Here is an 18,270-nt window from a genome sequence, read left to right as displayed (position 1 = left end):
TGTTTTATTTCCAAAAGACAGTCTTCCCAGTATTCTTTAAGTTTTCTGTTCTAGTTTATGCTTTGAATATGCAAACATAATTTAATTTGCTGTTTCTGATGCCTGAGCATCTCCTCCTATTCCTTTAGAATCCTCATAGCAGTATGAATTCTCAGCTGAAGGAAATTTATATCATGTACATCATGATTATGGGCTTGATATTGAAAGAGTAGCCATGTTTTAATTCTGAGGTGTGTAGAATCTATCTGTTCTCCACAAAGAATTAAACATCTAAGCATATGCATTTTATACAAGGCAAAATAATTATTTTATACTAGGAATATTCAATGAAGCCTATGGAAAACTGTTTGTGAACTTTATTCCTTGGAAGGTGTTTCTTGGACACGCACTATGACAGCTGAAGGAAGGTTATTTTTCAGTGCTTGCACTTTATGCATGAAATGCACCAGAATGTATTTAAGAGGAATCATACACTTCAGAGCCTTGTAATCACAGATAGCATCACAAGGTCTGGGAATGAGAAGGGGCAACACAACAGACCTTTCTGGAACTGAGGGTGTGAAGTGGAATCTTGTCCCCTAGCTGTCATCTTGGTCATCTCTCATGTATAGTGCCATAAAAATAGACAGCAAAAGGCTAAAGTTAATCACAGAGGGAAACACGACAAAACTATGATTTAGTAACCTTTTCTCTTTTCTAAAACTGACTCTGCCTTTCTGCTTCTGGAGCACATGAAAAATTGATAAGGCTGATGAAAAGTAACAAAACAGAATAAGCACAGCCCTACCAAATCAAGCACTCTCGACACTTTCCAGCTCACACCAAAAGTCTTCAGCTACAGTTTAGTAAGAATCAAGCTGCCACTCTTGCTCTCAAAAAGAAAAGAAACGCTCACTACTCAAATAGTGAAATTAGTCAAAGTACTTCAATTGTCTGAAAATCAGATTGATGACTACCCTGAATAATTCATAGTTCAAGCTGCTATGAACAAAAAAGCAACATCAGCTTCTGTTCAACCCCTGATGCAGTTCAGCCCAACCTTTTTATCTGAATTTTGGCATAATTTACCAACAATAAACCACTAACCACAGCAGGCTTTTGCTGGAGCCACACACATTACAAAGGCTCAACTGGTTAGAACTGTAGTGATGCATTTGCCTTTAAAAAGCCTGGCAACGCAATGACTTTTCCAGAACTTATCAGATGTTATTAATAGCAATCATACTATCTTGAGAAAAGATTGCAAATGTCCTCTTTTCTGAGAAAGCTCTCAGCAAGCAAGCGCCACAAGGGGGCTATTCCAGTCAAAAAACTTAAAAGCATGCAAACTTCGAAATGAGGTAAGAGAGCAGTCACTTCCCAGATTTGGTGTTCACAGCACAGCAAAGTGACCCATTTTTACAGAATGTTCCCTGGAGTCGCGAGGAACTCATGCACTTCTTGCCGGATGAATTCTGGAGTGCACAAAGCCAACAACGGACCTGATCACAGAACCGCTAAGGTTGGAAAAGACCTCCACCATCATCAAGTCCAACTGCTAATGGGTGATGTAGTAAGGACAGCCTGTTTCTTTCTACTGAAACTATGGATTTAAGAAAGAAGGAAGCTATCTCTAAACTGCCCACAGCCTCGGCAGAATTAAGAACCGGGAAGCTCAGGGTTCTCTTCGTTCAGCCGCTGTTCTCGGCTGGAGGAGCAGCCCCAGGCCAACGCAGCGCGGCCGCTGTTCGCAGAGATGGCGGCCGCGGGCACGCCCCGCCGCCTCCCTCGCGGCCGGCCCTCACCTGGGGCTCGTGTGGCGGCAGCAGCCGCAGGTGGCAGGCGCCTGCCCGCAGGTTCTGCACGGTGAGCGCGGCGCGGTAGCGGCTCCCCGGCACCGTGTCGCTGAAGCGCAGCTCGGCCGGGGCGATGCGCACCCCGCACACGTCCCGCCACCGCTCCGCCATGGCCCGGCCGGCCGCCAGCGGCCGCTTAGCAACGGACGCGGGGCGCTGATTGGCGGAAAAGCCGCGGCGAGGCCAAAACCCACCAATCGGAGCAGGAGACGCGTCCGCGCTCGGGTGAACTCGGCTGGGTTCGACTCGGACCGGCTGGGCCCGGCCCGGCCCGACCCGACCCGACCCGATCCGATCCGATCCGATCCGATCCGATCCGATCCGATCCGATCCGACCCGACCCGACCCGACCCGACCCGATCCGATCCGATCTGACCCGGCCCGGCTGGGCTCGGAGCAGGTGACGCAGGAACGTGTTCAGGTGGAGTTTCAGTGTCTACAGACACAAGGGGACTTCTTGACCTCCCTGGGCAGCCTGTTCCAATGCTCTGGCATCTTCAACATAAAGTTTTTCCTCATGCTGTGGTGGAACTTCTTTTGTTTTAGTTATGGCCGGTGCTCCTCGTTCTGTTATTGTGTACCACTGAAGAGTCTGTGACCACCCTATTGGCACCTACTTTGAGATATTTATATGCATAAATGAGATCTCCTCTAAGTCTTCTGTCCAGACTAACCAGACCCCTCAGTCTCTCCTCATAAGAGATGCTCCAGACCTCTCCTCACCTTTGTGGCCTCTGCTGGGCCCTGTCCAAGAGCTCCTTTGTCTTCCTTGTGCTGAGGAGCCCAGAACTGGACACTGCAGATGTGTCACCAGGGCCAAGTAGAGGGGGAGGATCCCCTCCCTCGATGTGCTGGCCACACTCTTCCCAGGATGGGATTTACCACTCAAGAGAGCCCTGAGCCAATGCCCACCTTGGGGCTCAGGCTCAGGGCTGTCCAGCTCGTCCCCTCTGTCACCCCAGGTGTTCCCTGCCATGGGTCCCACTCCAACAGCAGTGTGAGACAGTGATGGGTGATACAGACATGAGTGCCCTGGGTTTCCTAAGGTAAAGATGGAGTGCACTGAAATAAAAACAGCCTGATCACTCTTTTGGGCCTCCATGTGAATCACAGACACGGCCTGCACAGAACTAAAGCAGGCACTAACACTGCTGAGTGCTGGTGGGAGCTCAGTTCTGCAGTGCCAGCAACCACACTAATAATTCATAGCACACTTTTACTGAGTGGTGGAAGATGTATTCCTGCTCTGATCCTTCCTGTGCTCTAATTTAAGTGGTAAAATGAGGTTGACAAGATTCCAGCACTTAGACTTGGAGTGTTATGGGCCACTCCCAAAATTTGCCCTAAACCAGGCCAGCCACCTTGTTCTTGCCTTCAAAGTAGGAGAATAAAGGAGGGAGAACAGCATGCACAGCAGGTACACAGAACCTCAGACATCAGTTCTGATTAACTCAAAATGCTTTGCCTCGGATTACTTCATCTCTTGAAAGTGCATAAGGACTGAAATTATGTATGTTTTAAAATTCAGATATGAGGAGCTGCAAACATGGATTGCATAGATAAGAACTACAAAGTACAAAAAGAAAAAAAAACTTATTTTTTATAGGTCAAGAAACCTAGAGGGAAAGAGGAGAGTGAAAAGCCTTTGTTTCTTTTGCTGGGGAAGGATGCTAATGGGTCTTTTTTTCCCTCTTAAAAGATTCAAATTATAGCTACCCATCTGTAGATCACTAAAGAATGTGCTAGAATGTGGCATTGCAAGCACTAAGAATAAAAGCATCTGGAGGGAGTTCTTTGAGAAGACTTCTTGAATCTATTTTATGATAACATGGTTGTACTTAATGGAAACACACACAAAAAAAAAAAAAAAAAGTAAAAAATTAGAAGATTACCTTATCAAAGAGTTAAATTCTCTCTTCTTTTTCAATACAAAGAGGAGAACACTCCTACATAGTTTCTCTGGTCCTTTGATGCTAATTCTTTCAAGGCAGAATTGATTTTTAAAGATTTCTGTCTCTGCTGCTTGCTCCAGCCCTCACTGACAAAGTTACCACTCCACAAGAGAATTAGTATCAAACAACACTAATCTATTTTCCCTTGATTTGACATATGTCCATACAAAATTTTTATCAATTTAACTACATTTTCAAAAAACAAATTTAAACTGATATTTCGCTTGTGCATAGAGGAGTCAAGTTCAGCATTAAAAGAATCCTTAACTCTCTGAAATAGTTTGGCTAGGCTCTCCTCCTCTTCTGCAGACTATTATATCCAAATGCTTATTATTACCACCATTACGATAGCTCATTATGCAACACCATTAGATAATGGACTCTTCTCCTTCCTTTTATCAGCTTAGTCTGGATTCATGAGTGTTTTTTTCTTGGTCAGCTAATAATCATCCCCAAAGTCAAGACTATTGTAAAGGAACAGGTGTACTTTGTTGAATCCTTGGATGGTAAAGGATGACAGAATCCTTTATACCTGATGTTAGGGTATAGATTATGTATTGTCATTCTCTTTATCATCTGATCACATTAAGAGTGATTTTAGTTCTACTGAAATTTTACAGTAATCAGAAATTTTACAGTACAGAAATTGTGCAGTAATCTCTGCAATTCACATTACATTCACCTTAGCAGTATCAGATGATGAATAAAAAAGCTTCACAGCAAACTTCTCACTATTGTATTATAGTCATCAGAGAGAAGAATACAGTCTTATATAAAGCCCCACCGCACCTCATATCAGAATCACTTCCAACTTCTCTAAGCCAGACTTTCAGATCTGAAAGTTCCTTGACTATCCACTGATCTGACTATCCTCACAGCTTTCAGGCAGAAAACTGGAATATCATCATTAGGTTTTTCCCATTTAATAAAAAAGGCCAATATGTTTAACATTTAATAGCTCCTATCTTGTTCAGATCAATGCTGGGGCCATGGCCAGTGTAAAACAAGATGCAGAATCAGAAAGCCATCTCCAGTCTGTTTTCTCTAGCTGCACAGGGGAAGGTTTTATTAGAAAATATGTAAAAAGCAAGTAAAAGTTAGTAAAAGCAAGATCTGAGACACTGGTCCTACCTGTCCTATGTTCTAAACACAGGTCAAAGATGCCTGGAGAGCATGTGAGTCTTCTATTAGATCAGAAGTAGTTCTCATTTATCCAGGAATCTCTAAAAGCACAGAGAAATTCCTTCAGAAAGCATTCCAAAGGATAAAATGGGGGCAGCTAAACTGATATAAGGGTGGTTTATTTGACAGTAATCCAGCAACAAGAAATGACAGTGATATGTGCAAGGATTGAATTAATTTGAAGAAACTGCCCTTCCTTGCTGGAATCTGAATCCAGGTTTGAACTGTGAATGTTGACCTATTTATTCTACTTTGGGAGGAAATATATAATAATATATAAAAAGGAAATACAGCCACTTACTGGTTAAACAAACAAAGGGTGTATACTTTGATATCAGCTTTTAGGAATCAGAAAGAGATAAAGTCCAAATAATGAGGACTACTAAGATATTCCTTTGCATTTAATCTTGCAAATTGCTCTGCTTAATGGAAAACGAGGATGTTCAAAATGACAGATTAGAGCTCTAATTCTCTCTAAAGGTCTCTTCACTCAGCAAAGCATTTTGTGAGATGCAGAACTAATGAAGATTTTATTGGGTCTTTTTTGCTGAATGAAACCATCAGTCTTCACAAAACATGTAAGAATTGCCAATCTCTGAGGTGTCCCTCCATTTCAGACTGGGCTGAAAGAAGCGTGACCAGAATTGTTAACAAAAGTAAGAGGCAGAGAGGTTCTTAGTTAGACAAGGCAATCACAAATGCCTTCCCTTTTTAGAGTGACTCTGTAGGAATTGGTGAAGGAGAAACCTGGATCATAAATACAAACAGTCGCCATTATTTGACAATATAGCTTAGGGCCCCCTGAGCCACACACTGAGTTATTATATTTGTCATGGAGCAGAATCAGAGTGGTTTTATCAGGACAATCAGTCGGTTTAGCTAAACAGGAGGTCAGCCACAGTACAGCTGGAACATGACAATACTGATCTGGGGATCAAGGCTGCTCCCAGCACTCACTGCTGAGCTGAACATTTTGATCTTATGAGCTCACAGCAGTTAATCCAAAGATTTCGGCACCAAAGTACAAATGTGCCCTTTGTTTCCTGCAGTCTGCAACACTGGAAATGCTTCCTGCATCTGGCATAATTTTTAGTCACAATTTGTGGAAACATCCTTGTTCATTAAGAATTTAGCAACTCTAAAAGCATCCATATCCACTCCCAGATTTCATGTATTAGACAAATATAAAAATTGCAGGGTAGAAAGAAAAACCCTTGAACCACACTGAGAAACACGATGAACATATTTTTGGGCAGATCATCTCTGATCAAAACAGAACACAGCTGTGGAGAAACTGCATAAATGTAGGTAATAAGAAATTCAGGTAAAGGATGGTTCTGAAAATCTCACATGCACATTAGTGCTTCTTTAACAGCTGTCTGTGGTTTTCAAATACTCCCATAAAATCTCAAAATTACCATGCTGAACTAGAACAGGAGACTTTCTAGGTATCAAGATGTCAACAGGTATTGGCATCAATGAATCAATATTAAATCTCAGCTATACACAACTAAGATCTGATTTTCTATAGTTGTTCATGGTGAGATTCATCTCACCGCACTTCACTGATTGAAAATCAGTGTACACTCCAAGCTTCCACTGTGGTTAGGAGTGAGATAAATACCTCCAAAGGATGATCATTCTCCTCCCCTTACACAAGTATTTGAAATAGAGTTCCATATATCACACTGGCTTTGTGTGGGTCTCTGGGTATCTACACAATTTCAAGAATCTTTTTCTTAGGCAGAAATAATAAGATTATTGAAAAGCATGTTCATTTATTAGTATTTTTTCCCAAAAATTACTGCTTAATCATTGTGTGGTAGAATTATATGTAGTTTTATTTTACATATATCTTACACAGTTTATATGAAATTTATCTGACTTCCTTAGAATCCAAGTGCTTAGCAAGATAATTAAATTTGCATTCTGACCATTTAGAGTATTGCATTGCTCCCTGGTTTTCAGGTTTTTAGGTACTGGTCCTTCTGAGCTGCTTGACATTTTTACCTCCTTGATTTCAATTACAGTTGGAAGCCATTACCAAGGAGATGTGTCTATTTACTGTAAATGCTATCAGGCTGTAGTTCAGTACACCCTCTTTCTGTTTAAAGCCACCAAAAAGCCCCTCTCCAGCCTTCTTGTAGCCGGCTGCTCTGTATCAATCCACTTCACTTCAAACACTATCTCTGGTCCTGATGAATGTCATCAGAGCTCTTGCATTACACTAGGAGAGCTCATCTGTCTTCATAAGTTCCAGATGAAAGGCTATTACCTAATTTAGCTGGGCCCTTATCCAATGGTGGCCTTGAAGATCAATAGAGAAGTTTCAGAATTGCATTAAATGGTAATTAGGATAGAACATATCTTGCAGAGCATGGAACATACAGACTCTGGGGAATTTGTGCTACTCAGTGGGTTAATGATGCATTAATGAAGGCACATGTCAACATGTGCCTTCTCTTATGAAATTTACACTGTCTTTTTCAGATTACTATTTTAATGTTTTGTCTCACACTAGGAATAAATATGGGCATTCAATTGACCTTCACTATTTCGTTCACCATTTAATACATCTCCTTCCTAATATTTCTTGCTTAACTAAGTCCTGTGTTAATATATTTTTTTTCACTTGAGAATTTCTCCACACTGTTTTCCCTTTTCTAGTCCCCTGATACTTTCGAATTATGCAGTCCCACCTGTAAATCTATCTATAGATACGTCTCCTAATGCCGTTTACTGTCCTATGTGTATTGATGTTTTGTATAATGCAGACATTAAATTGATTTCTCCTCGCTGACACACATTTTTCTTTCTGATTAGTCATATGAACATAACACAGGTCTTCATTTCCTCCTTTCATCATACAGTGCTCTCACCTTATCTACATTTCACCTGCCATCATATGGCCTAATTTATCAGCTACGGATACAGCATGTCTGTTCATTATGGTACTGGAAGGTATGTCTGAATTTAGGCTATGTATGATGGGCTTTTTGCCCTTTCTAATATTTCTAGCTATAGTGAAAAATATTTAATATATTTGGGGGAAAAAAAGGCAGGTTTGAAGGTAAGACCCTTACTGAGACTCAAGAGCTGACATCATTTTTTTAGCTTGGCAATGAACTTTCTTTTGGCAATTTCATTAGGCACCTATATAGTATACAACTAAATTACATCCATCAGTGCTGTAGGACAAGAACAGAAAATAGAAATGCATAATAAAAGCAATTATCCAGTGGGAATGGGGATCACCAGTATTAGCAAAACTATTCTCAAAGAGCTATTAGTTTGGGAAACTATTGAGAGCTGAATCTCATTTCTTCAGTACTTATTACTTTCTATTAACTGAGGAGGAATCACATTCCTGAAATTACAATTACTAGCCTGTGTTCTCATGGAGTACTTTGAATTACCAGATATCTGCTGGAAATAGAGTACAGTAGAGAAAAACTGTCTAGGAGGTTCCTGGACAGTCTGGAGGGTGACTGCCAGACACAGCTGGTGAGGGAACCAGCAAAGGAAAATGACCCACTGGATCTCTTGTTTGTGGGCAGAGAGGGGACAGATGGGTGATGTGATGGTGAGAGACAGTCTTGGGCACAGCCATCAGAAAATCACATTCACTCATGGAGAAGGAAGGGGGTCAGCAAAACTGTGCTTTGATATCCATAGGGTAGACGTTTCCCTTGATATCCATAGGGTAGACATTGCCCTCTTAAGGAGCCTGCTGGAGTGCCTGGGGACAAAGCCCTGAGTGAGGGGGAGACTGGATCTTCTTCAAGAGGGAAATCTTCAAGGCACATGAGCAGGCTAACCCCATGTGCCAGTTTGGTGGAGAGACTCTCAGCTGAGCCCATCATCCACAGGGATAGTGATGCATTGGGGATCTGTCTGCATGACTTGGTTCTCACTTGTCTTCCCTTGCAGGCCTCCAGTACTGAGAACAGCTGTGCCCTGAGCTGCACACATGAAGCAAGTTACTGTATTTATGGCAGTGCTCTTCTTCCCTCTGTTGCCAAGAGAGTGGTCAGACGTAGCACAGCAGAATTCTATTATCTCAGTATTTTTATATCTTCGACCAAACTCTGAAAATAAATTAATCTGCCTAATGCCATTATTTGTATATTATTTGTATAATATTATTTGTATAATATTATTTTAATGTTGATTTTAAATTCCTTATATTTCTTATATAGCTGCTCATATTTCCACAGTGGCATCATTTAATTCAAATTTGGCTTTCACCAACCACTGGAACATTTCCCCACGAGTTCTTACCCACAGGGCTATAAGCCAGCTTGCAAAGTTTTTCAAGTTTCTAGCTAAGGACATGATTCTTTTTAGTAACATCATGAGGGCAGCACTCCTCCATCGTCCTTTATAGCTTCAGGGGTCCAGCTAACCACAGTATTTAATACATCTCTTGCTACATCTTGCCAGGGGTTGTGAAGCATTTCCTGGCAGTGGCCAAGTTGGGGTTTCATAGTCATCAGTGATTTTTTATAACATTTAAGATGAAAAAGGTCCTATGATCATCTAATCAGACTTTCAGCAATATAAATGCCTTGTGATTTACCAAGATCTAATTGCTTTTTTAATTCCAGCAGCTGGAGTTGTACTAAAACTTATCCTTCAGATATCTTGGTATAAAGATCTTCAGTTCTGATGTACTTGTATTCTTTAATTGGTTCCAATTGCTAATTATCCTCTTTATTCTCTGTACTGTCATAGATCTGCATCCATCATCTATGGATGAACTCACTATGTCTCTAAATCCAACATCTATGGCTGAAAATAAAGATTCTCTCACATCTGCAGAAGTAATCAAGGACACCAGGAGAAGTTTTATTGACACTTTGAATAGCAGACTGTTGTTCTGGCATTTTAAATACATTACTGCCATTACAGAAATCTCTGATTAGCCTCATCTTAGTTATATTCAGTCACCATTTACAGAGGCATAAAAACAGTATATTAACATGTAGATAAAAATTTACAAACACCTATTCTAGATATGAAGAACAGAAAAAAAAAATCTTAAAATCTAAAAGGATAGATATTTAAGGTCTTTGTTATTTCTGAAGAATTTAAATGCTATGGATAGATGAAAGATAAATTAATATAAATGTGAATAAAAAAAAAGTAACAAGAGTATCTGTATACATAACATTTTTTCCCCACTCTCACACTGCAAAGATCACAAACGAAGCACTGTTCAGGCTGGTTTCAAGTGAGCATATTAATGAAGTTTGGTACATAGTTCTTCACATCTGAAGGAAACCTTAAGATTGAGAAACAGCTAGAAAACATTTCACACATTGCTAGAACAAAATAACTAGTGAATAATTTTTTTTCCAGATAACCATGTATGTTTTTTTAATGGTGAAAAAAATTGAGGATGGTGGTGGCCAAAACCTTGCTGGCCATTGACAATTCACAGCTGTTTGGGAGCAAACCCTTTACAGCAAAGGTTGTTAGTGCTGGAGGTAGCCGAGCATCCTGATCCAGGGCTCTGGCTGCTCCAGGGACACCTGAGAGGCAGCTGGAGAAAGGACAGGGGTCCAAAAAGGCACGGATAGACAGTCAGGTACTGATCTTGTATTATGCTGAGCCTCTGCTTGCAGATCCTAAACAGATTTTAGCAAAACCCCAACTCAAGTAAATAATATGTAAAAGAACAGAAAGGGTAAAATTGCAGAAATGCTGCCACATTCAGCTAAAAGGGACTGAGGAATACAATCTAGAACTATAGTTTTTCTTCTCTGTTGAAAATATGTAGGGGCTGTACACAGCATTTAGTCTCTGAATAAGGGCAATTTTCTATAGCTGTTCTGTGCCCTTGCTCTCTGTGAGTCACTTTTAGGAGGGGAGATCAAGCATATGGTTTGACAACAAGCTTCTGAAGACAGCAGTTCTTTCATGTCAGCTATATCCTGTTAGATCAGTAGATTTGACTAACCCATCATGGTCATTTAGTAACACTAAAGGTTTTCCAGTGAGTTAAAAAAACACAGGGCAACCTCTTTCCCATCTAGATTCTAAGAAGGAGTCCTGGAATTGGCATTATTTCTTTAAAAACATGAGCTTGTATTTTAAAACTGAAGGAATAAACACAACCCATACTTCAAAAGGCTCTTTTGTAACTCCCTAGAAAGGGAATGTTACAAACAAAAGGCAAACAAAGAACCCTCAGATATCTCAATTTACTCTTCTACAAATGAGGAAAACAATTTCAGAAAGGCATGGACTTACATTTAAAAGTCTCTCTACTTTTCCAGGCCATCCTGTCATTACCTACAGAGGAATCAGGAACTGCAGCACACACTGAGCTTTCACAAATATGAAAGAACAATTATTCTTCCTTCTGTTTGTCCTTATTCTTTATCTTTGTTACCTAACAAAACTTGTTATTTCATTCTCAACATGACCATTTGAAAATTGTCTTTGTTAGTCATGGCCCTCTCTTAGCTAGGACCCTCTTTATCTCTCTTTAACCAACTCTCTCCTTTTATATCTCTCTGAGTCACTTTTTTAATTTACCTTTTTGAAGTTGACTTTCTTTCTGCCTAAGTTAATCTGTATCTTGTTTCTTCTTTCAGATTTTTTCTTGTTGCAAGATTTAGTATTTGTCTGGTTTGCTGTTCTGTGTTCACCTATTATCATTATTTCTGATTGACATTATTTTACCACTTTTCTTTTTCATTATGGTGATTTATTTCATATCCCAGCCTGCCCAGAGAAACTTTCTTTTTATTCATTCATTTCCCATTTATTTAAAATATTTTCTTCTCTTCCCCTTCCATGACTCAGCCCATGTCTCCCATACTTTGTGCTTTTATTGTATTTGTAGTTCTTTTTTGTTTGTTCAGCATCAGCTACTGGAACTTTCAAAGGGCATGAATACACAGAGGCAGTTTCTGTGCTGATTGAGATGATGTCAGCAAGATGTCAGCAATGTAGCTTCTGAAAGCACATTTCATCCCACTGACTTGCTAGCAATTAGGAATCACAAAACAAATTGTTCTGTTGTATCTGGAAGATACAGCTCTTGTAATGTGTCGCCTGCACTTTGCTTCAACTGTATTCCACTTAGATCCTGCAATTATATGGAAAATTGTTGTAGCTGTTTCAAACAAACACACTGCATGATCCTGCAAGAAGCAATTTATGGCAACCAGTAATCATGAAATCACCACTTTAAATTAATTAGTAAGTCAATATCACTGCAGTCTGCAAAGCAATCGTTTTTACTTTCAGTTTTGAAAATATCTTTCATGCTTTAAGTAAATACTGGTTAATTTCAAAGTATTGCAAGAGTAACTACTGTTTGACTTTAGAGTAATTCAGCTTTCATCTCAAGGGTCAGAGAAACAAGAATATTAACTCTCCATTGTTTCTCTCTATTGCAAGTATCATTTAATAAAGGATAGATATCCTCTTTTTCTGTTCTATTCAACCTCTTTGATCTTAGTAGGGTTTTTTCCAGCTCTAACAATCCCATCCTATGGCACTGAGTTCAGCTTTCCATATATGACACTATATATGTAAGACAGACCCATGTTTCATGGCAACTCAAGCTTAAATACTTAAGCCTTAGTAGTAGCAAATTAAAAAGAATATTCTGTCCCAGAATTTCAAGAAAGGATCACAGCCATTGGTCTGATTTATAAGATAATTGAATGCTGCTTTCAAATCCAATTTTCCATGTAATACTTCCACTACAGTTCATTCATAGATTGTTGCCTTTGGGGCCAGTATTAGATCCTGTAGTCTGATTTCCCTTATAGCACAGGCTATTAAACTTTACATGGTACTTTTGCAGAGGCCAGTAATTCCTAAAGACAATTTCTATCCTGATTTCCAAGAGATATCCTTAGTTTTATAAATCCACTGATTTTATAATACTAGCAGTGGAAACCACAACCTTTTTGGACTTTTTTTGTCGTTACTGTTTATCAGCCTTGCTTTTGAAAAGCAACAAAATAAAAAACGTGTCAATATGTATTTTGAACATTTTAGGCTTTAATAACTAAGCCCAGATTATTGTTTTGCCTGGTTCCACTGAGAAGCCTTTATTATTTATTATATTTTTCATTTTAAAGTGTTTATAACCTCTTATAATTCTGCCTTCTATTTAATAAGTTTAACAATTTCAACTTTTTTCAGCATCTGAGAGTGCATTGGGCTATTGGATGGGCAATTTCTGATGAACAGCATTTATTTAACACTGTCCACAAGTTAACAATCAGATTGTAAAACTCTGCCAAGTGTTCACTGCTCAACTCAGTGGTTTAATGCACAATGGCTTCTGGACATACTCTTCATGTCCTTTGCGTTGCTGTAAGGTAAGACAATCTCTCATTGCCTCCAGGCAAACACACAGGGGTCACAGTGGCTAATACGTTCCTTAAAAATGTGAGAGTAGCAAAGCAAAATATCTGGCCTTTATCCTCTATAGGTCAAAAATATATAATAAATATATAAGTATATATATATACATGTGTGTGTGTGTGTGTGTATATCTAATTTGAGGGCACCATTATAAAATCTTAAGAGTTTGTATAAATATATATAAATATATATAAATATGTTGTTGGTGCTCTTTGAGTGCACCAAAAACTGACAGAACTACAGTACTGAAGGACTGGTTTTTAAGGACCTTGATGCATTAATGATGCAACAAAAATATCTGCTGCATTAAAACATTTTCCTTAACCTTGGAGTAATTCCTTGGAGTAATCATTCTTCTCTGTCCCCCTCTGTTCTTTCAGTCATATTTTTTAAAGTGTTGCTATCACAGCTTCATGGCTGAGGAATTTTGTGTAGAGAGGTGATATCATGTCCATATTCCCTGCTTACAGTTCTGGGGTTTATGCACCATCAACTCTTTGTTATAGCACTTTAAATGGGGAGACCACGCTACCTCTCTACTAAACCTCTCACTGTTTCCCAGGAGACAGCCTCTGTCCTCCTCAGTAAGATCTTATTCCTTGCCCTATGTTCTCCCAGCAGTTCAATGTAAAGTTAAATGTGTTTCAGGGAGCTCAACTTTCTCCCTTGTAATCCAGAACACTCTGTTTGGGTGACTTGTTTTTCACATCCTTTGGATCAAATCAAATCAGTCACAACTTTGGACCATTCACAAGGGCTAACACCACTGAATTTATTTTTCACTTATTTCTGCCAATCGACTGAAAATTATGAAGAACACAGAGCTGATGAAAATGAAGCTGATTTAGAGTAATCACGACAGAACCTTCCTAAAAATGTCATAATCAGTAATAACTCCCTGCTGAGAAGTACTATTTTAGTCCTGTGAACCAGTTCTTAATCCATTTAAGATGTATTTTATTGATATTGCATAGTCCTAATTTTCTTATCAACATGTCATTTATAATAAATCAAATGCTTTACAGAAGTCAATTATGTACTTACTTCTATCAACTATAATTCTAAGAAAGAAATCAAATATATTTGACAAAGCCTATTTTTCATACATTTACCAAGCTTAATTATAAACCCTCCTCTTTTTACCAATGGAATCTTTATAATTTTCCAGGATTTTGCCAAGAACTGCTGTTATCTAGCAAGCCTCGGATTACCTTCTCTTCCCCTTGAACATTTTGGATACTCATAAAATATGATTATGTTATTGGTCTTCAGAATCACCCACATGCAAATACTTATTCAAAACTGACATTTTCAGGAGGCAATCTGAAAACTCATTGCTTTTAGGAGTCCTGGTGTCAGGATTGCCTATGTGAAATATTCTTCTGCTCATACGTCCATTTAACATCCACATTTGCTACTAATAGGGTGATTTGTCTCACCTAAATGTGTCTAAAATTAGCTGAGTTACCTGGGATTCCCACAATAAAGAAAGAAAAATAAGATTCCCATACAGCCATTTGATTCCAATTATCCTGAAGAGAATCAAATAAATTTAAACATGTATCAATTACATTGCTGTAAATATACAGATATTAATAGCACTAGGCTAAAACAGACACTTATATTCTTGCATACTGTTCCGCATGAAGGGAATTTTCAAGAACTCTAAAATGGGAATGTGTTTGTGACCAAAAAAACACTGTTCATGCCTTTTGGGACTATTATCTTGATGCCTGCTAAAGAAAAGCAGACAGTGGGGTTCTAATCAAAAGACAAAGAATGCTTTCCATGGGCCATTAGGAAATGCAAAACATATTTCTGCAGGCATGGATATTAATGAGAACCAAGGAAAGGGTATCCAAAGAACTTATTGGATGAGCAGTTTGGGCATTGCTTGCATTGTTTGAGGAAGAAAGCAGAAGAGAGGATCAAAGCCCAGGAGCAGTTTGGAATGTGATACAATCACAGAAGGATTAAGGACAGCAGTTATGTTAAGGAGTTTCCAGGAAAAGGACAATATGGAACACAGTGAACACTTCCCAGAAAAGGGAGTGAGTTAAGCCAAAAATTCTGTGAGAACCAGGGTGCTGTTTGGATTAGAATGTGAAATAAAAGGGGACATAAAAAATATTTCATCTAAAAAAAAAAATATTAGCTGTAATAGCAGACATAGTACAAATCATGGTCAAAGCAGAATTAGATGGCATTGAGTTTAGAGCAATAACAAAGGAATTAAGTCGCTCAGTGGCAAGATTTATATGGTGTTATATGAACCCACACCCACAATTATTGACTATCTGGGTCTTCCTTTTAACATTCAAAATTAATTGGATTTTGTATGATACCTTCAGGTCGTTAGGCCACTTCTTTTAGCTTTCAAACACTTAAAGATATTTCCATGGGCACCTTGATTGGAAATCACATAAATAAAAATATATCTATGTGATAAAATTTTGTTCTTCAAACTCTGCAACAAACTATTTATAGAGTTTGCTAGTTAGGTTGAAATTTTTCAAGATTTCAGCAGTGTTGTGCTGTTTACAGCTCTCTTCAAATCAAAATCCCAAGAAACATGTACCAACCAAACTACAATGGCTGTTCTTCTGACCATGAGTCCAGAGACAGCTCTTCATCCCAATCTTTATCACTGCCTTTTAATAATTTTCTAAATTTTCTTGCTTGTCCTGCAGGAATATTTCACTTGTCCAGAACTTTGAGGTTGTTCTGCTCTATGAGATTCATTTTTGCTTGATTCCTAAGATTGTGCACAACTCTTGTTTTTTGCTCTTGGCATGGTTTTCTTGGGAATTCTTCATTGATAAAGTGCCACACTATATAACTGCACCACAGCTAACTGTGTGACAGATTCCACCCCCTTTGTAAACGGGTGAAGAACGACTAAACAGTGCTGGTTCCCACAAGTGGGGATCTGCAGGGGCTCTGTGGAGATAGTCTGTACCCTGGCCCAAAACCCTCCCACACACTGCAGCTGGATTTGGGGTATTAGAGTATTCACAGCTTGTCCTGCCAGCCAGCTCTGTACCCACTGCTGTGCATCACAGAATCACTGAATCAAAGAATCACAGATTTGTTAGCGTTGGAAGGAACCTCTGGGGATCACCCAGTCCAACCTCCCTGCCAAGCCTGGGTCACCTAGAGCAGTGACACAGGAACATGTCCAGGAGGGGCTGGAATGTCTGCAGTGAGAGAGACTCCACAGCCTCCCTGGGCAGCCTGGAATCCTTCCTGTGATCAGCCAGCATCACACAGCATTAACTCTATCTAATGTTTCACTTTCCCAGAATAAATTTCTCCATGAAAGATCAGGTCAGACTTCTCTGTGCCACTGCTGGACCTGCCCATGCTCACAGAATGTTTCCATCTGCTCATCTTGTTTCCTTTTATTGGGGAAATGCCAGCTACTGTTGGAATCGAAGTCCCCAGAACCCAAACTTTCCAAAGACAATATGGAAAGTCAGAAGGTCTTTAAAATATGGAATAGAGTTACATATGGTTCAAATTAACTCAAGTAACTGTTCCATTAAACTTCCTAATTATTCAACTGGAATGTATGCTGAGCAAAGCCTGTTTAAGCAATGTATTGAGAAATATTTGAAAGTGAAAGGGAGACGTAGCATTTTAAGTACTTTATTAGGAAATTTAGGTGTAGTGAATGGAACACTGAATACTGTAGACCTTGAATCCAGTTGGGATAAATTATCACTGATAGGCAATGATGTGATTAAGGCCTCCCTACAGTTTTCAGTACATAATCAGGGTGGATTATTTCTCCTTGAAAAAGTTGTGCTCTCATTAGCTTCAAATGCTAGAATAATTGCAGATTATTCTGATTGCAATATTATCAGGTCCATGTGGTTTACTGATATTAAAATATACTCTCACTGCAGAGATTAATAGAAGGCAAGTCGACCTAATTAAGTGTAGAAAAGTCCACCATCTTAACCATATGTTAGAAGACTGTAAAGCAGTGGCTATATTTAGTTCCTCTATGGAGCTGTATCACAGATCTGTGAAAGGACCACACATAAACTAACAATCCTTGGACTGGTAAACTCCATCCCTACTGGAAACCCAGCATTCCCCAAGAAGAAGCTGTCTGTGTAGTTGCAGGAATTTTTTAGGATTCATTCTTGCTGTAGAGAAATGGAAGTAAATACTCTCCATAAAGAATTATTCTGATCCAAGGCTCAACTGGTAGGACCCAAAACTAAAATCACTTATCATGGTGTCTTCAATGTAAGACTGCATTTTAAAATTAAAACACACATTTTGCAATGATCTTGTGGTCATTACATACCAGGTTTTAGGTGTACAACCAAATCATTCTCCAGTCAGAATGACTGAAAACAACTCCTCCCCAGGGCAAGACAAGCACTCTTGTAGCAGGAAAAACAGGAGCTGAATGTAAAAAGTTGTGAAAGAAAGGGTTCTTATTATGAATCCATTGTAAACCAATCAGTGACAATGTCTCAACAAACCAAGGAGAAAACTGAATATAATCAGCAAGAAATTACAATATGGGCATCAGAGATTAAGAGAGTATTTACTAAGTCTCAGTGGGACTGGCCGTTCTAAAGCCCTACAACATCTAGTTTTGTTATGTGTCTTATTTCAGCCAGTGCTGAACTATTACCAGTGGAGATTATGGTATTACATGCTACAGTGGTAATTCATTGCATGTGTTTTCTCATGGTTATTTTCAAAAAAGCAATGAAAAATCAATACATTATGGAGCAACCCCCAAATTCCTCAGAAGGCCAGTGATATGACTGGGAACTGAATGGTCTGACCAGCTGCACTTTTAGGGAAATTGTGATTTGAACAGGTCATCATGAAGAAGAGAATCATTGTAGTCCAAAGAGAAGCAAAAAAATTAGAGCACATGG

General features: G+C 39.2%; 2 protein-coding genes across 9 annotated transcripts in view; one reads left to right on the top strand and one right to left on the bottom strand.

The window, feature by feature from the left end:
• CFAP47 (cilia and flagella associated protein 47) overlaps window positions 1-1,946 on the bottom strand; it is a 348,805-nt gene extending 346,859 nt beyond the window's left edge. For all 8 annotated transcript variants that reach the window (XM_053971830.1, XM_053971838.1, XM_053971829.1 and 5 more), the window contains exon 1: window positions 1,785-1,946. In XM_053971830.1, the coding sequence (XP_053827805.1) occupies window positions 1,785-1,946 (162 nt within the window). The remainder of the gene's footprint in view (window positions 1-1,784) is intronic.
• Window positions 1-18,270, top strand: part of XK (X-linked Kx blood group antigen, Kell and VPS13A binding protein) — a 280,007-nt gene that overhangs the window by 119,720 nt on the left and 142,017 nt on the right. The window lies entirely within an intron of this gene.

Source organism: Vidua macroura, chromosome 2 (genome assembly GCF_024509145.1).
Source record: "Vidua macroura isolate BioBank_ID:100142 chromosome 2, ASM2450914v1, whole genome shotgun sequence".
Taxonomy (NCBI): Eukaryota; Metazoa; Chordata; class Aves; order Passeriformes; family Viduidae; genus Vidua; species Vidua macroura.
The sequence above is the reverse complement of the archived record's forward strand: the minus strand, read 5'-3'. Positions and strand labels throughout refer to the sequence as shown.